General features: G+C 43.0%; 1 protein-coding gene across 2 annotated transcripts in view; it reads right to left on the bottom strand.

Moving 5' to 3' along the window:
* Positions 1-3,703: 3,703 nt before the first annotated feature.
* Positions 3,704-20,338, bottom strand: part of DENND6B (DENN domain containing 6B) — a 37,026-nt gene continuing 20,391 nt past the window's right edge. For both annotated transcript variants that reach the window (XM_075273831.1, XM_075273832.1), the window contains 6 exons: positions 19,866-19,955; positions 19,740-19,793; positions 17,527-17,636; positions 8,939-9,041; positions 7,855-7,929; positions 3,704-4,116 (listed from right to left, as the gene is read on the bottom strand). In XM_075273831.1, the coding sequence (XP_075129932.1) occupies positions 3,994-4,116; positions 7,855-7,929; positions 8,939-9,041; positions 17,527-17,636; positions 19,740-19,793; positions 19,866-19,955 (555 nt within the window). In that variant the 3' untranslated portion in view covers positions 3,704-3,993. The remainder of the gene's footprint in view (positions 4,117-7,854; positions 7,930-8,938; positions 9,042-17,526; positions 17,637-19,739; positions 19,794-19,865; positions 19,956-20,338) is intronic.

The following is a 20,338-nucleotide window of genomic DNA, read 5'->3' as shown; positions in this document are numbered from 1 at the left end:
AGCGGCCTCCCAAAAATGGCCGCCGGCCGGCATGCACAGTCGGCTCTAAAAGGGTCTCACTTGCAGATCCAACTGCGTCCGTATTATCTGTGTGTTTACATAGAGCGAGAACACACCTGGCTTTATCAGCAAACTCCAATTAGCTGATTCTCCTGCTAGCAAAAGCAGTTTAATATAGTATATGAATAAAAATTCTTAACAGTCGTGAAACCATGCCATTTTCCGGGATAAAAAGTATCCTATGTGTTAATCGATGTTACAAACTATCTATGTGCCAAATTTCATCCAAATCCGTTCAGCCATTTTTGCGTGATCAAGTAACAAACAAACATCCAAACTTTCACATTTATATTAGTAGGATTACCTCATTTTGTGCATGCCTAGCTTATTATCTACAACATAGCAGTGTTAAAAATAGCAGAATGTAACAGCAACAGTTATTTGAATGTCTTTTTTAATCCCAACTCCTCTTTGTAGATAAATATGGAGAAAGTGACTGGCTGATACTTTTCACTTACGAAAAGTTGCTTATAACTGGAGGTACGCTTGTCACTGTATAACTTGAAAGTATTCAAGATATTTTCAAGATATTTATTGCCGTCAGTGATTGAGAACACTAGTTTACACTCATTTGGTCATATGTTGAAATCAATAACAATGTAATTTTTTTTTTCTGTACATTCTAATATTGATTTTTTTTTTAACTTTACTTAGTTTTATTTTACAAGAACTTTACTTATCATGAAGTAGTCAAAAAATTGTGAACAACTGCGCCCCCAAATGACTTGCTTAGGTACTGTGAAATATTTGGAACTTGTTTTTTATTTTAAAATAATTGGTGGTTTCAAAGCATGCATACAATAGAATATGCAGTTCTATAAAGCATATAGCAGTACTACTAACAGCAGAACATTACAATTGTAACTGATGTTTTTAAAAGTTTTCTTTTCTTTTTTTTTTATGAAACCCTGGACAAACATGTATATCTTAAGATGTAACTCTAATCCACTGAGAAGGCAACTACATAGAAAACATTAATGGCGAAAATGATTATTATGAAGTTAGGCAATTTAAAATATAGCAAGCTGTAGGAAGATCTGCCTTGTACATTGTACTGTTGTGCCAGTTTAGCACAGTGCATGCTTCCATGAAAGTATATATGCTTTTGTAGTGAGTAGTGATCCAGAGCAAATGAAGGACAATAATTAACCTGCTTATAGCTAGCAAAGAAAAATTTGATTGATATTGAAATGACGCTGTTCACCTGTCCCAGTTTTTACAGCAAACATGAAAATTGTGCTGTTGAATACAAGACATATCAGACTAATGTGTGCACTCCAGCAGCCAGTGTAAAAATGGAATATTTCAGGTTTTTTAAGGGCTTTACAACATAAACCCCAAAATACTTTTGTATAAAATCTAGTTTTATGAAGCGTTTTATAGTTCTCTTTTAAACTGTACTGAGAATCTTTGAAAGGCTGCTATACTTACTAATGCATGTAGTAATAAACCATAATTTATGAGGTGTCTCCAGGATGAGAAGAAGGACATTTCAGAGTTGACACATTTCATACCTCTGTATGGGGTTGCTACTATAGAGTTTACAATCCCCATTCAAATATCAAAAGCCAGTGTGATCAAACCCTTAACCCCTACCCGCAGATGGCATTTTTTGATTTTCATTTTTGACTGCCCTCTTTCCAAACCCCATAACTTTTTTTAAATTTTTCCACTCTCAGACCCATATGATGTTTGCGGGACAAATTTTTCTTCAAGATGCTGCCACTAATTATTCTGTACAACGTACTGGGAAGCTGGAAAAAAAATCAGAATGGGGTGGATTTGAAAAAAAAATGTGCATTTGTGCGACTTTCTTATGGGCTTCATTTTCATGGCATTCACTGTGTAGCCAAAATAACATGCCATCTGTATTCTAAAAAAATATTTTTTATAGATTTGTAGAGCGTGTGATTTTGGACACAGGGATACCTAATGTGTAGGTCAGGGGTCCTCAAACTTTTTAAACAGTGGGCCGGAGGCAGAGCAGGTCGCACAGACATCGGGAGCGGTGCCCTCCAATAGGTAAAGTGAAGTGCGCTCCATGGCCTAGCCCGAGCTCCCCAGGAGCTTCATTATAAATGCACGCCTGCCGGCGTTGTCAGCGGGGCCAGACAGAAGTGCTTGGCGGGCCGCAGTTTGAGGACCCCTGGTGTAGGTGTTTCACAGTATTTAAGTACTTTTATATGTGTTCTATGGAAAGGGGGTGATTTAAACTTTTAATATTTAAAAAAATATTTTTTTACTTAACTTTTTTTTTTTTTTTTTAAATTTGTTAGACCTCCTTGGAGTCTTGAACCCTAGGGGGTCTGATCACTAATACAATGCATTACAATCCTAATGCTTTGCAAAATACCGGCTCTTCTATTGAAGGCTACCTAGCGTAGCCTGCAATAGAAGAAATAGAGTAACATGCCGGGGAGCCTTGTAAAGGCTCCCGGCTGTCATAGCAACGTGACACTGGCCCCGGAGATTACTCTGGGTGCCAGTGATCACAACAAAAATTACGGCGCCCATGAACCGCCAGGAAACCAAGGCGCTGGAAGGGTCAATGTGTACGATCGATGCAGGCACCGATCATACGCAGTAACGCTGGCAGAAGACCAGTCAACACGTCTCAAAAGCCCAATGCCATACTTCACAATAGGTCACCCTGAGCATTTTGGTGTTTTGTTTATCCAAGTCTATTCAGCCATTCCACAGATATAAGCTCCATTAGGGAGTACAAGTTATGGTCTATTAACCAAGTGGGCCCCAACTTGGCTAATGGTGCTTATAACTTTGGAGAAACTTTCTATATCAAGTACTTTATCATTGGGATAGCTCCAGGATGGAGACTTTGTAAAGGTGAGGACATGTGAATCAGTTGTCAGGAAAAGTGAGGAGCCAAAGATGTCTTTGTTACAAACTTTACAAAGACATGTCACAACTGAATGTGTCATAGGGGTCTAGATGAAAAAGACAGGAAATACTTTTCTTGCATTGTATTTACTGAAACGGTCTGCATAGCTGTGTGTACAACTGATACCTACAACTATACAATCACTGTAAGGTGATAATATCGGCATACCTGGGTAGGAGACTTGGATATATTTGCCCCCCTTCCTTTGCTAAACACCTAGCCATGCCTCTGACTCACACAAATCTGATAACTGGAGGGGCTGTGGCACTCTGGAATCAACCACAGCTCGATACATTAAGGAGAATTTATTAAAACTCCAAAACGTACCAAAAATAGCAATTTTTGGCACATGGCTGATTCTGAACCAAGATTTGCAACTTTTTGCTGATTTGTGTCCCAGGTGCCATTGTTCTGAAAAGTAGCGTGTACAGATTAGACATTGTGGCATATGGAAGGCCAGAGCTGCTCCTTATTTAATAGGAGGAATGTGTCTCTTAATAAATTAGGTACCTCTCACTCTAGCACAGAGGAGAACAAGACTGGAGTTAGAAACACCAGTCCTGATAAATATTCCCCCTTGTGTAGTGGCTGGGAATGGGACCGAGTTACTGAATCATTCATGGCTACTACACAATGGGCAAATTTTACTGAATGTGGTGCAAAGATTATTGAGACTTTTGCAGGCTGCCTATGAAGTGGTGTTTTCATGAAAGAATCGGTTTATTGATATTGACATGTTTATTGATATTCCCCATATCAGTTATGTTGTGCTTGTCATTTCATTGAAAACCCTTATAATTCCCAGCAATATGTTCTGTGTGCTATACTATATTGTTCCAAGGAATATTAAACTGCTGCTTTCATAATAGTATACTGTGCAGATTACTTGAAGAAAAGAAAGAGCACAAATAACCTTTCTGGTTTCTGTCCTGGTGCAAGATGATCTATCGTTGTAATGGAGCAGAAAGATGTATAGGGATATCACAATACTGATATATGTTGTACACTTATAGCCAGCATATTATGTATGGGATTCAGTGGGGATGCAAAATGCTCTGCAGGTCTTCAGGAAGGGAGCCAATAACCTCATCAATATGAAGTTTTAGTCTGTTCAGTGATGCAGGGCTGACAGGAAGGTGTTGTCTGTGAGCCCGAACCTGGAAACAAAGACCATAAACACAAGCACACAGTTACTAAAAGGTTGTTCGAGCTTTTTACGTTTCATTCCTTTTACTGTATTCACATTAGCTTTAGAAAATGCAAAGCTGACTCCCAAAACGCCTTACTATGTTAGATTATTTATCTGAATAAAGTATTGGATTTTTTATGTGAATCAGTTCTTCAGTTACTCAAAGTATTACACTTGGCCTACCACACACAGTGTTAAAATGAATAATACAGCAACCTTTACTGTGATATATTCCAACCTACTATTAGATTTAATATTTTATATACCTTATTGAAATGTTGCTCAGCATGTGGAGATTTTTCCAGCATACAGTCACATTATATTTTAACTGAAGTTTCTAACAAAGACATGTACTGATAGATTTGGGTCTCTTAGGAATTAGGTTCCATCTCCCAGGTATTACTCTTAGAAGGGAATGGGAGGTATGGAAAGCATGTACTACACTGTTTCCGTGACTATCATTTGCTTTTACGGGAGTTGCACAAACCCACATAGCTCAGAGAGCTACACTGTTTCCGTAAGCCCAACCAGCAATACAGTCTGGTCAGTAAGGTCATGGTGAAAAAGAGTCAGGGGAGCGGTACCCACATCTATCAGACATTTATGGCATATCCTGTGGAGCAGTTTAATCTGTGTCACTGTACCCATCAATATTAATATTTTAACTAAATTATCATACTTTTTTAATGTATTGGATCTGTGAAAAATGGACGGCACAACGATGTTGCAATCTTTTGGTCACTGAAGGAGTAATACATTAAAACATAACTTTTAATATAAGTTTTATAAAATTGGATTCTAAAATCATTCCAAACCTAAATACTACTGGTGTTCAGGGGCAGATAGATTAGAGATATGCCCATGTGTATTGGGAGCTATTCATTGAAATGATTACCTCCACTGTCCCTGCAACACCACTAATTACCCCTAGATACAAGCAGGGGTTAAAATGATTATGATGTTGCAATCTTGCGCTGTCTCAGATTACACAGATACGACTGTGTTCGCTTAAAAAAAAACGGTTTCGCTACGGAGAGGCAGAGGATGCTCACGGGCGGACACTTTGCAAACCCATTCAAATGAATGGGTTTGAAAACTGACTGCTGATTTCCGTCTCCTGTCCAGTTTATTGGGTAGAAGACAAAAACCTGCAAAGTGGAGACCGGGCGCAGGTGTGAACCCGCCCTAACTCTGTTAAGGTATCATATGGATTTCCTTTTTTCAATAAGTGTATCATAGTAAAAAGCTGTATTTCCGCTTATATAATACAAGCATCTGATACAATACATGTGTGTGTACATATGGTAATATGCCAAAAATTAGGCACATTACCATTATCATATAAGTCACACATTTTTATTTTATTGAGTGGTCTCTTGAACCATAACTGGAATAAGAAAAGAAAGATGAAGAAGTGATAATTTACTACATGACTGATGCTTCACCCTTGTTATCTTGTATTCATGTGGAAGATTTGAGTCTGATCTCCAGCGGCATGAAAAAACATTAAAATTTTTGCTTTCACAGTGCTGCTTCAATTCTATGGTTTGGCTTTAAGTTGAATAAAAGGAATGCCAAAATATTTGGTAGGAAATTAAGACACTATTCCTCTTTAGACTATTTTCATTCTAAGATACATATACACATACAGTTAGGGCCAGAAATATTTGGACAGTGACACAATTTTCGCGAGTTGGGCTCTGCATGCCACCACATTGGTTTTGAAATGAAACCTCTACAACAGAATTCAAGTGCAGATTGTAACGTTTAATTTGAAGGGTTGAACAAAAATATCTGATAGAAAATGTAGGAATTGTACACATTTCTTTACAAACACTCCACATTTTAGGAGCTCAAAAGTAATTAGACAAATAAACATAACCCAAACAAAATATTTTTTTTTTCAATATTATGTTGCGAATCCTTTGGAGGCAATCACTGCCTTAAGTCTGGAACCCATGGACATCACCAAACGCTGGGTTTCCTCCTTCTTAATGCTTTGCCAGGCCTTTACAGCCGCAGCCTTCAGGTCTTGCTTGTTTGTGGGTCTTTCCGCCTTAAGTCTGGATTTGAGCAAGTGAAATGCATGCTCAATTGGGTTAAGATCTGGTGATTGACTTGGCCATTGCAGAATGTTCCACTTTTTTGCACTCATGAACTCCTGGGTAGCTTTGGCTGTATGCTTGGGGTCATTGTCCATCTGTACTATGAAGCGCCGTCCGATCAACTTGGCAGCATTTGGCTGAATCTGGGCTGAAAGTATATCCCGGTACACTTCAGAATTCATCCGGCAACTCTTGTCTGCTGTTATGTCATCAATAAACACAAGTGACCCAGTGCAATTGAAAGCCATGCATGCTCATGCCATCATGTTGCCTCCACCATGTTTTACAGAGGATTTGGTGTGCCTTGGATCATGTGCCGTTCCCTTTCTTCTCCAAACTTTTTTCTTCCCATCATTCTGGTACAGGTTGATCTTTGTCTCATATGTCCATAGAATACTTTTCCAGAACTGAGCTGGCTTCTTGAGGTGTTTTTCAGCAAATTTATCTCTGGCCTGTCTATTTTTGGAATTGATGAATGGTTTGCATCTAGATGTGAACCCTTTGTATTTACTTTCATGGATTCTTCTCTTTACTGTTGACTTAGAGACAGATACACCTACTTCACTGAGAGTGTTCTGGACTTCAGTTGATGTTGTGAACGGGTTCTTCTTGACCAAAGAAAGTATGCGGCGATCATTCACCACTGTTGTCATCCGTGGACGCCCAGGCCTTTTTGAGTTCCCAAGCTCACCAGTCAATTCCTTTTTTCTTAGAATGTACCCGACTGTTGATTTTGCTACTCCAAGCATGTCTGCTATCTCTCTGATGGATTTTTTCTTTTTTTTCAGCCTCAGGATGTTCTGCTTCACCTCAATTGAGAGTTCCTTTGAACGCATGTTGTCTGGTCACAGCAACAGCTTACAAATGCAAAACCACACACCTGGAATCAACCCCAGACCTTTTAACTACTTCATTGATTACAGGTTTACGAGGGAGACGCCTTCAGAGTTAATTGCAGCCCTTAGAGTCCATTGTCCAATTACTTTTGGTCCCTTGAAAAAGAGGAGGCTATGCATTACAGAGCTATGATTAGTAAACAGCTAAAATAACAAAACTTGTGTCACTGTCCAAATATTTCTGGCCCTAACTGTAGCTAGTTGTACACTGAGCAGTTCTAAAGATCAGGAATTCTCTCATGCCAAACAGGCACACCTAGGCTAAATTCACACAGCAGAAAATGAAAAGGAATTTGAGGTACACATCTACTTCTGATTCCTCTTCATGATCCATCATGATGTCGGGGGGGGGAGGGGTGTTCCTCACAGCTCAGCTAGACTGTCAGGAACACCCTTTTGACAGTGGGCACCGAGATCTCCAACCCCAGGTCACATAACATGAAACCCGATAGTGTGCTGAATTTAGTGTATTGCCGGTTTTCTAGCGGTATATAAAACCTAAATAAAACTGCATGGGCCATGAAAGGTCCTCTTTAAACAGAGTGTTTAGAAATTGTTTTCTGCTAAAAGAATAAGTTAATAAAGTATATTACAAAAATGTTATATACGATAACAAAAAAAAAATAAAGCAAGACACCAGTTACACTTTAAAGACTGTGATGTGAAGGCTTACATTAACTAATTTATAGAATTAAGATAGAATACCAATTTATCTCTCAGTTTCAGCACCAGATCCACAATCTCCACCTCTGATTTGTTCTTTATCCATGCTGTTATATTCTGTAGTAAACACATAAAGCAAGTATATCAGTTGCTTGCATGTCATATGTTTTTAGCTTACCCCTTAGCGGTATCACGTTATACCTTTTGTTAATAATAAGTGTATTTACAGCAAATCACTTCTAAAACCTTAGAGTATATGTGTATACATTCCAGATTCTCTCATAGTATTTAAATAGGCACTCCCTTATATTAATGTTTTCATTTACTCCAATATTAAGGTACATGAGGTAGACAGTAGTGACTGCGGTTTTCCTACTGACCATTTTATTAGTGAATTATTGGCTTCTTTGAATCCTGCAGGGCAATTAACTATCAATGGAATAGAAATGCATACACTGACTTAATATTCCACGTATGGTGATCTATGTGATTGTCATCAGCACTCAATCTAAATTCCCTATATTTATGTTTTTGGAGTATGGGAGGAAACTCTATGCGGATGTTGTCCGTGGCTGGATTCAAACTCAACACATAGTTATAACCAAAAAACTTGAACATTTAGCTCAAAAAGGGGAAATGCAATTTGTATCACTGTTGAAGGAACTTGCTAGCTAATAAAGCCTTGGTACTGATTCATTAAGGGGGGAGGAGCGCAAGAAAAATCAAAACTAGTAAAGTTGAAGAAGGCAGGCAAAGATAACAAGTTTCTGTTAGTAAACTAGAAAGACGTAGAGGTCTGCAACACAAAAATTTTATTTTTTACTAGGGGTACACTTTAAATTACAGTTAAAGACTTGCTAATAGAAATGCTTACGTTTTAAAATCTGCATTTAAACATGATGATGTATTGAAAAGTGTAAGCTTGTCTAACTATAGTCTGTGTTTGGATTTCATATTCAGTGTGAAAGGGTATTTTTGTGGTTCAATATCTTTTGGTCAAAATATGTAAACAATCATCTACTGACTAGTCACAAAGGTTATTATAGATTACATTAATGCACTTTTTGTGGAAATTTGGGATTTCTAGAATTCCAACATATGCTTAAATGTTTTCAAAAACACTTACTGCTTCACAGATGACTTTTAAATGTGCGGTTTCAAGTCTTTCTCTCATCTCTTTCTGCTTATGACGATACCAGCCATCAAAATGGGGAGACTTCAGAAACCGTCTAAAATAAAAATGGCTCATAGTCAAGCAATTCAAATAAATTTAATGCTGGGAAGACCAAGGAGATGGTGGTGGACTTTAGTAAACGGAGAGGTGCTCCGACCCCAGTGGAGATCCAAGGGACATGTATTGAGATAGTCAGGACCTATAAGTATCTGGGCGTGCTCCTCAATAATAAACTAGACTGGGCTGATCACCTGGAGGCGCTGCACAGAAAGGGCCACAGCAGACTCTACCTGCTCAGGAGGCTGAGGGCCTTCGGAGTCCAGGGGACACTTCTTAGGGCCTTCTTCAACTCTGTGGTTGCCTCAGCCATCTTTTTCGGTGTGGCCTGCTGGGGGAGCAGTATATCAACCAGGGACAGAAATAGACTTGACAGGCTGATCAGGAGGGCCAGCTCTGTCCTGGGGAGCCCTTAGGACCCAGTACAGGTGGTGGGTGACAGTAGGATACTGTCTGTGGTGACCTCCATGCGGGAGAACAAATCCCACCCCATGTATGGGACCCTGATGGGACTTGGCAGCACTGTAAGTGACCGTCTGCTTCACCCCAAGTGTGAGAAGGAGTGCTATCGCAGGTCCTTCCTTCCAACCGCGACCAGGCTGTATAATCTACATCAGACCAAGCGAAGATCACTCCGCACAGAGAACTAATGATTATGACGATGACCATGAGGTCTTCCTCTTTCTCTTCCGTTTTTCCTTAGCTGCTATGGAATCCTAGTATATCTTCTATTCTCAGCTTATGTGTGTTTACGTCTGTAATATTACTGTGTATTATCCTGTATCTGTATTACTATTCTGCTGTAACATGCTGAAATTTCCCCAATGTGGGACTATTAAAGGATTATCTTATCTTATCTCTTAAAGCAGAGACCTACAAGTATATATTCCCTTGCGTCCCACCAGCGGCACAATATGGGGTATTTTCTGCCCCTGTGTGCTGGTAGGACAGGCGGAATTTTTAATTAGCCAAGTTTTAATCACCTTGCTGGTCCCTATAAGAGGGCACCACACCCCTCCCCCTGCGTGTTTTTTTCTGTCCTGTGTGTGGACAGGTGGGGAGGACTTGGTGTCCTCCTATAGGGCTCAGGGCTAAGGTAAGTCTACCTGGTTCCTGGGTCCTGTTCTTGTCTCCTCCTGCTTCCATGGTCTAGAGCAGGGATAGGGAACCTTTGGCTCTCCAGCTGCTGTGAAACTACAACTCCCAGCATGCTCCATTCACTTCCATGGGAGTTCCCAGAACAGCAGAGCAAGTATGCATGCTGGGAGTTGTAGTTTTGCAACAGCTGGAGAGCCATACGTTCCCTACCCCTGGTCTAGAGGAAGCAGAGGGGATTAGCAAAGCTTTCTACCCTCCCTCCTGTCCTCCCCCCTCCCTTCACTTACCTCCTGCAGCATGCCGGCATCTTCGGCCGGGGAGCGCGCGGTCCGGTGCTTCCCCAGCGGGTATCTGGCTCCGGCGTGTGGACGGCTGCGAGGCGGAACCCTAGTCAGGGTCCTCTGTGTTGGGAAGATGGATTTCACGGCCGCACACTTCCGGTGCGACCGCACTTCCAGTCGCGGCAGCGACCGTTTGAATCAAATTATGGTCCCCTTGGCAAAGGGGTTTTGGGAGAATATAGGGAGGCAGGGGCCTCCTCTCCCCTCCCCCCCCTCTTTTGGATGGCTGTATGAGATTTAAGGGGGGGGGGGGGGTCGGGTTAAGGGCGGACTCCCAGGTGGCCCCGCCCCTCCGGAAAAAAAAAAAAAAAAAAGGCGGCACATTAAAAGGTAGTGCAGTGCTTTGTATCCCTGCCTTCCTAGATCCCCTAGTGGGGCTCCTAGTCTTTGACTACGGTCCAGCAGAGTACAACTTGCATCGTCGTGTATTGTGCCGCCAGTGGGCAGTTCGGGCATTATCACCTACGCCTGGTGAGAAATCTCTTATTATCTTATGGTTGTACTCCTCTTACCCAGTAATTTTGCTTAGGTGAGTGTAGCAGTTGCTACCCTTTTTCCACCATGTCTTCCTCCACCACCCCCCTGGGTCCCAGAAGAGAAGGAAATCCTCCGCTAAGAGGAAACATTTTTCCTGTCGGGACTGTGACATCCCTTTACCTGTTGGTTAGTGTGTACAGGGGTGTAGGTGGTATGGTCCTCCCTGGCAGAGGCCCCCCTACTGAGGAACACTCCCCTAGAGACATAGTGGTGTGGGTAAAGGAGTATATGGTGAGTACGGCACAGAATACAAGTGGAAAAGTGGTTTCCTCACTTCTGGTAAGCTCCTCCTCCTTTCTTTTAGGATGAGTCGTTAAAGGACATTCGTACCTCCATTACCCAGCTCTCTAAGAAGCAGCGCACTGAGTGGCGCTCTGCTTCCCTTCCCTCCCTGGAAAGACTGCAGGTCGAGGATGACTCCTGCCCCTCTGAGGTGCAGTCGAGTATTGCCAGCAAACCCATTTTTCAATGGGACAAAACGTCTACATTACTGAAGGCCATCCGGTCAAGGGACCAGGATGGTATGGGGGAAGCCTCCGCGTCTACCTCTGGGGGGCAGAGGGCCTTCCATGTAGACGCAGCCCTATCTGGCGTTATGGAGCAAAAGTGGAAGTCCTGGAAAAGGCTCATGTCGCCTCCAGAGTGTTCAAAAATCTGTACCCTGTGGACTCGGCCCAGCTTGACCGCGGGGGTCCTCCTCCTAAGGTGGACCTCGCGGTGGTGAAGTTATCCCGCCGGACCATAGTTCCCCTGGGGATGGGTCCAATCTGCAAGATCTCCTGGACAGGAGAATAGATTCCACCTTTAAAAGCCGCATCTGCGCAGTTGGCGGTAGCAATATCCTCCACTGAGGTTCGGATTTTCTCCGTCCCCGTCTGGCGCAGCTGGAACATGACATAGATGCTGGCATCGGTAGAGATGAGATCCTGGCGTCGATGGCTCCTGTTCATCTGGCAGCTGACTTCCTGGGGGAATCCTCAAGACAGCAGTTATGGTTATCTGCCAAAACGATGGCTCAGACTACGGCCGCAAGGAGACCATTGTGGCTATGCCCTTGGAGAGCGGATTTGCCGTCCAAACAGGCACTCTGCAGCTTACCCTTCCAACCTGGTAAGGTTTTCGGGGGCGGGTTGGATGACCTTATGGGGGGTCTGGCTGAGGATAAAGGCAGATCTCTGCCGCAAGCCTCCAGGAGTAGAAGACCTCCTCCGGTGAGGGGTCACGGGGCCTCTCCCAGAGCCCAACCTCAAAGGCGGTCCAGGTTCCGGTCCAGAGGTTCAGGCCGGGGGCACGCCAGGGAGGAGCCAAAAAGGAAGCCGACCTTTTAAGGGTACGCCGCTCTTTGTGGCCGAACATCGTGGGTGGCCGTCTGGCCCACTTTGCCACCGTGTGGAATTATTTCATCAAGGGTCCTTCCTGCTGCCCAGCAGAGCATCCTAGAGGCGGCGGTCCTGGAAGACAGGTCAAAAGGGGGCCTTGGAGAAGGTCCCTCCTCAAGAAGTAGGGCACGGAGTCTATTCCCCTGTTTTCCTAGTCCCCAAACCATCCGGGGACTGGAGGATGATAATAGACGAGATTTCTCAACCAGTTCCTATAAAGAAAACCCTTCCGGATGGAAACTATAGACTCCGTGACATCCTTCATGTAACAAGACGAGATGATGGCAACCCTGGATCCCAAGGACCCTTACCTACACATGCCTATCTTCCTTCCACACAGAAGATATTTGAGAATTGCCAGCCGCAGATCTGGCCACAGAGAGCACTTTCGGTTCACCGCCCTCCCTTTCGGCATATTATCAGCCCCATACGTCTTTACCAAGACGGTCGACCCCGTTGCCGCCGCTCTGTGATTAGAAGGCCTTTTCGTGGTTCCTTACTTGGATGACTGGCTCATAAAAGCTAAGTCTACTTCAGTGCTTCTTCAGCATTTTCAGATCGCCATATCTTTCCTGCAGAAGTTAGGATGGGTGATCAACTGGGAGAAGTCCGAGATAGTGCCAGCCACCCCAAAGAAATTTCTCGGGTTCATTCCGGATTCCCAGAACATGCAGATCTATCTTTCCAGCCCAAGGAAACTAAAGATAGAGGCGGCCTCAGAACTCGGCGGGTGACCATCCAGACCGCCATGATGGTTTTAGGCCTGATGTCAGCCTCGGCCAGGGCGGTCCCTTGGGCTTTATGGCATTTGCGTCCCCTCCAGAAGGAAGTGTTGAGCGCCTGGAACAGGTCTCCACGGGGACTACAGGAGAAGATCTGCCTTTCTCCCAGTACCCGTCTTTCCCTCAGATGGTGGATACACCTGAAAGACGGAAGGTCCACGGTTCCAACAAAATGGATCCTTCTGACTACAGATGCGTCCCACGGGTGATGGGGAGCCCACCTGCATGACAGGACTATACACGGCGTTTGGGCGCATTCGGAAGAGGGGTCACCCAACCTGAAGGAGCTTCAGGCAGTATACCTTGCCTTGTGTCATTTCACCCCCCTCCTCAAAGGGAGGGCGGTCAAGGTCCAGTCGGACAACAGGACAAGTTATATATATATATATATATATATATATATATATATATATATATATATATATATATATAAACAAGCAAGGCGGCACCAGATCCCCGGCCCTTCAAAGAACCACGAACTTAATCTTCACATGGGCAGAGAAGAACCTGTCCCATCTATCCGCTGTTCACATCAAGGGCTCCCTGAACATAGTAGCAGATCAGTTGAGTCGGGGTATCACCGTATCGGGACAATGGTCGCTTCATCCAGGAGTGTTCCAACAGATCGTCCAAAGATGGGGTTGCCCAGAGGTCGATCTTATGGCGACCCGACTCAACGCCAAGGTGGAAACCTTCTGTTCCCTGTATCAAGAGGACAATCCCTTGGCAGTGGATGCCCTGTCCATCCCATGGAGGTTCAGGCTGATTTACATCTTCCCTCCAGTTCCCATCATACCCAGGGTATTGATGAAGATAAGACAGGACCAAGTCTCGGGTATCGCCATAATCCCGTTCTGGTCAAAAAGGACTTGGTTTGCCCAGCTCATGAGGATGAGTCAAGGCATATACTGGAGGCTTCCCCCCCTCCCAGACCTGGTAACTCAAGGAGAGCTGATCTGCCAGGATCTGAGGAGATTCAACTCGACAGCCTGGAAGTTGACCAGTCCCTATTAAGGAATAGAGGACTTTCAAGAGCCGTCCTGAAGACAATGTCATGTGCCCGCGCAGTGTCATCAAACAAAAGTTACCAGAGGATCGGTAACATATTTAATGAGTGGTGCCGGGAGCACAAAGTGGACTCTGTGGATCCCCCAGTGGGGATGATCCTGGACTTCCTTCAGGACGGCCTAGACAGGGGGCTTGCGGTCGCAACCCTGAAGGTGCACGTGGCCGCCCTGTCCGCCTGTCTAGGGAGGCGTTTTTCTCAATACTCTCTAGTAAGCACCTTCCTAAAAGGCGCAGGGAGATTGAGACCCGCAGTATCTGCGCCTGTCCACAAGTGGGACCTCAGCACGGTCTTGACGGCACTATGCGAAAAGCCATTTGAGCCTCTGGAGACTGTTGAACCAAAGTTTCTCACCTTTCTCACATCGGCCAAGAGGGTGGGCGAGTTGCAGGCTTTTTCCTGTAAGGAGCCTTATACCAGTTTCTTTGAGGACCAGGTCCAATTGAGATTCCTCCTGGGTTTTACACCCAAGATACCCTCCGCTTCCAACAGAAGTCAGTTGGTCACGCTTCCTGTATTCCATCCAGCTCCTTCTACAGCGGAGGAAGTCAAGCTGCACTCATTGGACCTATCCAGATGTCTAAGGATATACATAGAGCGCACTCGCTCTTTCAGGAGAGCGGAAAACCTGTTTGTCAATTTCTTTGGGAAATTGAAAGGGCTGGCGGCTTCTAAACCCACCATATCTAGGTGGGTGAAGGAGGTCATTAAAATATCATTTACGTCCCAAGGTTTACCTCCACCTTCCTTGCTGACAGCGCACTCCACGAGGGCGGTAGCCACCTCCTGGTCAGAGAGATGCGCTTTGCCGCTGGAGCAGATTTGTGCGGCAGTGTCGTGGAGCTCAGACTCCACATTTGTGAAACACTATAGGCTAGCCAGCCATACTGCTGAGGCCTCGGCATTTGGCTGGACGGTGTTGAGCTCAGTTGAGCTCCAAAACCCACCCTAAGTGGAGAATTACTTGTTATCTCCCCATATTGTGCCGCTGGTGGGACGCAAGGGAATGAATGGTTATGTAGATAACCTGTTTTCCTTAAGTCCCAACAGCGGCACAAGTCTCCCTCCCTAGAAATCACTGGAGGAGAGCAAAACAAAACATGTACTGATTGTTACGTGCATTTTAATGTAAAAAACTGATGTGTGTTGTGTATATAAGGATGTATAAACATCACAACAATGTACTAGATGCTATGTATAGGACCTATGTTGGTTACTTTGTATTTACACGCAGGGGGAGGGGTGTGGTGCCCTCTTATAGGGACCAGCAAGGTGATTAAAACTTGGCTAATTAAAAATTCCGCCTGTCCTACCAGCACACAGGGGCAGAAAATACCCCATATTGTGCCGCTGTTGGGACTTAGGGAAAACAGGTTATCTACATAACCATTCATTATCCACATATGGATGACATATGATGACAAGACTTTAGTATTCAGTTTGGACACATCCATTACATATCATCTAACTTTAACCAGTTCCGGACCACCCATAGACTATATACGTCCGGGAAGTGGTTGCCTTGTTCTGACTATATACGTCCTGTCAGAACACAGCAGCTGCACGAGATTGTGCAGCTGCTGATACTGGGAGCCAGCTGTAACTTCAGCTGGAGCTCCCAGAGAGAAGGCAGGGAAGGTTTATTTATGATGCGGCCACCCTCTGACCCGACGGTAACGTGATCCGCCGGTGTCAGTCTTACAAGAGCTGCTGGGTCCTACAGAACCCAGATCAGCCCTGTAAGCTGTTTATACAGCGTGCAGGAGGTTGTATTCCGCCTGTAACTGGGGCTAAATGTACCAGCCCCAGTTACAGGGCAAATCAGTTTCCCTAACAAAGAAAAAAGTGATCAGATGTTCCCAAAGGTCTCTTATGACCTTATGGGGACACCATCCCAAAAAAATATATATATAAAAAAAAAGTTTTAAATTTTTTTTTTAAATAAAATAATAAAAATAATAAGTATAATAATACGCCAATAAAATGCCGTTATTAAAGGTTATAGCCCCACCCCTGACAACACCATACAAAATAAAAATTACCATAACGGAGAGGAAAAACTATTTTATAAAGTTTTTCAGTAGCACTTTGTGTTATTAAATAAAAAATAAAAAAAAGTGAAAACCAGACACAATTTCCCTCCTATTTTGTTTATATTTTCCTGGATATAGGAAAAATTAAAACACATTCAAAAATAAAAACAACATAAAAATAAAGCCCTATGTGTCCCCGAAAAAAAGACGCAAAAATTTGTTGAATGAGACGTATGAGAAAAATGTTACAGCCCTCTAAACGGCACATACAAAATAAACCTAAAATGTGTCTGGTCCTGGACCACAAATTGGCCCGGTACTGAAGTGTTTAATCAAAAGATTGGACCATTAATAATGAAATGATTATTTTCCACTGTAATTTACCACTGGGTCTGATAATGATTACATTTACTTTTCTACAAGATGGAAACATTCCATTGCTAATAAAAACAGTCAAGCGACTCCAGTCTCCTTAACAGAAAAAAAACTCACACTACAATAGCGCCTCTTCTTATCTTCTATGTTATTTTTTACTGCTACCTGCTTTAACACGATGACTTGTGTTAGAATAGGCAGAATGATGACTCATATAATATAAGGTGTTACGCTTGTAATATCTTACATTATACAAGTCATCACCATCCCCATGTTTATCGTAGTATCCCCAAAGGTTAGTTTGTGAGACCTAGAAGGATTTCTAGTAATACAAATATGTAATAGAATAAATTGATTGAGAAATTTGTAAGCACAGGGTATTCTAGAGTACATACGAAAAAAGTAGGACACCAAGTCCCACTGTCTTTGTCTTAAAACATAGATTGCCCTTTAAGAAATATAAGTAGTTGAAAGAAAAAGAAGTAATTCAAACAGCGGCAATAATGAACTTGCATGACAAAGACAGTAAGGATGTGGCGAAAAAGAAAATATTGCTAGAAACGTCAAATGGGCTCTACCTGTTTGATATCCGACACCTGATATCTGACATGAGAGGGTTGGTATTACAAAAGGTATCAACAATGATTAATATTAAAGATGACTGAGGATGGAATTAAAGAACACATTTTTTTTTTTTGGAGGGGGGGGGGAGGGGGAGTAAGGAAACTGAAGTTGCCAAAAGGCTAAAAGAAACATGAAGACTGATTTATTCATCTATTCTTATGATATAGTTTTTGTACTGGAGTGTTATTGTGGTATTATTAAGCTAACTAAATGTGGCTATGTGAAACATTTACATCTGCCTGGCTCACCTGTACAATCCAATCCAGTCCCCCTTTATTGCAGAGCTATACTGAGGACCTGTATGTTCTAACATCTTCATTAGCTCTTCTTGCTGAAATGGCCGTACCTGTGGGGGATTCTGTGCATAGAGAGACATATTTTCACATGAGATATAGCTCCTGCCTGATACAAAACCATATGCTACAAAAACATATAAGGCAGAGTTCACACTACTGTTGGATTCCGTTAACCCCCCCCCCCCCAAAAAAAACGGTACTATTCCGTTATCGGGCCAGCAGCAGCGCAGTTCAGCAGCAGCTTTCGGGACAGCAGTTCAGCAGCGGGAATTACAATGACATCCGAGGACTGCTGGCCCGATGCTTGTGCCCAGTAACCAGTACATCGATGACCCCCCTCCCCCATCCTTCTCCTCCTGCCAGTGCTGCCCCCCAGCTCTCCTTACATCTTCCCCGTACCCTCTCCCCGCCACACGACTAGGCCTCACCTCAGCGCTAGTACCGAGACCGAAAGGAAAGACACCGGGGCTCAATCCAGGCCCTGACAAGAAACACGCCGACTATAGGAACGGTGAGCTACAGCGAGCCGGAGGGACAAACTTTCTGCAGCGTCCGGCGGCTATCTAGTAGCATTCATTGCTCAAGATTTACGGTGAGGCCTATTACAGGGAGAGGGTACGGGGCAGATGTAAGAAGAGCTGGGGGGCAGCACTGGAAGGAAGAGGAGGATGAGGGCATCGATCGATGTACTGCCTACTACACACAAGCACGGCCTCTATCATCGGGCCAGCATCGGCTTAGTCATGTGGCGGGGAGAGGGTACGGGGTAGATGTAAGGAGAGCTGGGGGGCAGCACTGGAAGGAGGAGGAGATGGAGGGGGGGGTCATTGATGTACTGGCTACTGGGCACAAGCATCGGGCCAGCAGTCCTCGGATGTCATTGTAATTCCCGCTGCTGAACTGAACTGCTGTCCCGAAAGCTGGTGCTGAAATGCGCTGCTGCTGGCCCGATAACGGAATAGTACCAAAAAAACAGACACCTATCATAACAGACATTAATGGACACTAACTGATATTAATTTGTCTGTTTTTTTAACGGATCCATTTAATGGATCCGTTAAAAAAACAGACACATTATCATCAATTAGTGCTAATTTTTTATACTGTTTTATTTTCTGCTTTCTGAACATGCGCAGAAAACCCCCCCACAATTATCAATTACATAGCTATCAGTTACTGTCTAAGTCTGTTTATGAATCTGTTTTTTTTTTTTTAATGGACACAAAAGACCTACATGTAGGGGGTTTTTTTGTCAGCGAAAAAAACAGACGTGACGGATTCAGTGTATAACAGACACTAACAGTCACTAACGGACACAAGAGAAAATCCCATTGAAATCAATGGAAATTTTAACAGATTTGTGACAGTTCAGCTAGTGTCCGTTGCTAAAATCTTGTAACGGACAATAGCAATAGACAATACTGATGGTCACCAACGGTAGCGTGAACGCCACCTGACATGAACATTAAAATTCAGTAAAGTTGCAGACTACTGACGGGCCAAGCTAAATTTGCTGATATATGCTAACAATCTGATGTTGGCAGATAGCATACACATGCTTATTTCCTTGGAAGAAAGAAGTTGCTACCCTTGGCTTCATGACTTGTATAAAACACAGTTACATATTTAAGCTATTTCCTTAATGAAAGAAACTGTCTTTTCTGAAAATTGTATGGACTGTATTGGCTAATATTAGCATTTTTTGTGACACCACACCGGTATCCACAGAGAACTGGCGAAAAGAGGGAGTACACTATCAGGCTGGATTCACATCCACATTGGAGTTTCTGCCTAAAATTGGCAGAGAGAAAAGTAATACAAGGAGGACTTTTCTCTCTGCCGGTTTCAGTATAAAACCTGCAGAGACCCCACTTTTTAAGCAGACATCGTCTCTGTCTTTTGTGCTACCATGTGACCCAAACAATGGAAACCCAAGCACTAGTAGGAACCTAGTGACAGCTAGAAAATCACCTTTTTCTTTAGCCTAGGCATCTAGTCACCTAATTTTCTCTAGGTATTTGCCCAACTGTACAGCAAGGATTATAATCAACTGACCATCCCTACTTCTGAGGTCAAAAGATGATGTTTAATATATAAAATTAGAAAGATGCCAAACTAAAAACAAGTGAAACAATCTCTTGGTTAGTGCAGTAAGTCATAAATACCTTCCAGGGAGTAATAGCACTATGATGTGGCATTAGGCTACCCATATAACGCTCCTACAACAAAACAGACATTGTAAGCATCAAAGTAACAGCTCACATCAACTTAGAAAAGAATAAGTTTCTTACCAGGGGCAGAATAAAGCTCTGAGTTAAATCAAACATGTGTTTCCGTAGCATTAAACTGAGTGCGGAAGAAGGCAATTTCTTCTGCAGACCCTGAAGAAGAGAAGTGTTTATGATTATATATATATATATATATATATATATATATATATATATATATATATATATATATATATATTACACACATTCTATATCTAATAGATTGATACAAATGTATTAAAGAGGTTGCTATATAATTTAGTATTCATGCCTAGAAACATAAAATTATATGATTTTAGTGGTGGTGGGAATCCTTGTTGGTGGAAGTGGATCTCTGGGGAGAGTGACCCTTCTCTAAGACATCCATATTTACATAAATAGGGTACTGGTAATCCTTTAAAAACGTAACTCTACACCAGGATTTATACCTGAAAATATCTTTTTGTTTTGTTATGCATATTGTTCTTTTACTGATTTGCTCTGAAATTGCCTTTATT

This window comes from Leptodactylus fuscus, chromosome 5 (assembly GCF_031893055.1).
Source record: "Leptodactylus fuscus isolate aLepFus1 chromosome 5, aLepFus1.hap2, whole genome shotgun sequence".
Classification (NCBI taxonomy): domain Eukaryota; kingdom Metazoa; phylum Chordata; class Amphibia; order Anura; family Leptodactylidae; genus Leptodactylus; species Leptodactylus fuscus.
Note: the sequence above shows the minus strand (reverse complement) of the source record. Positions and strands in the feature narration are given on the sequence as shown.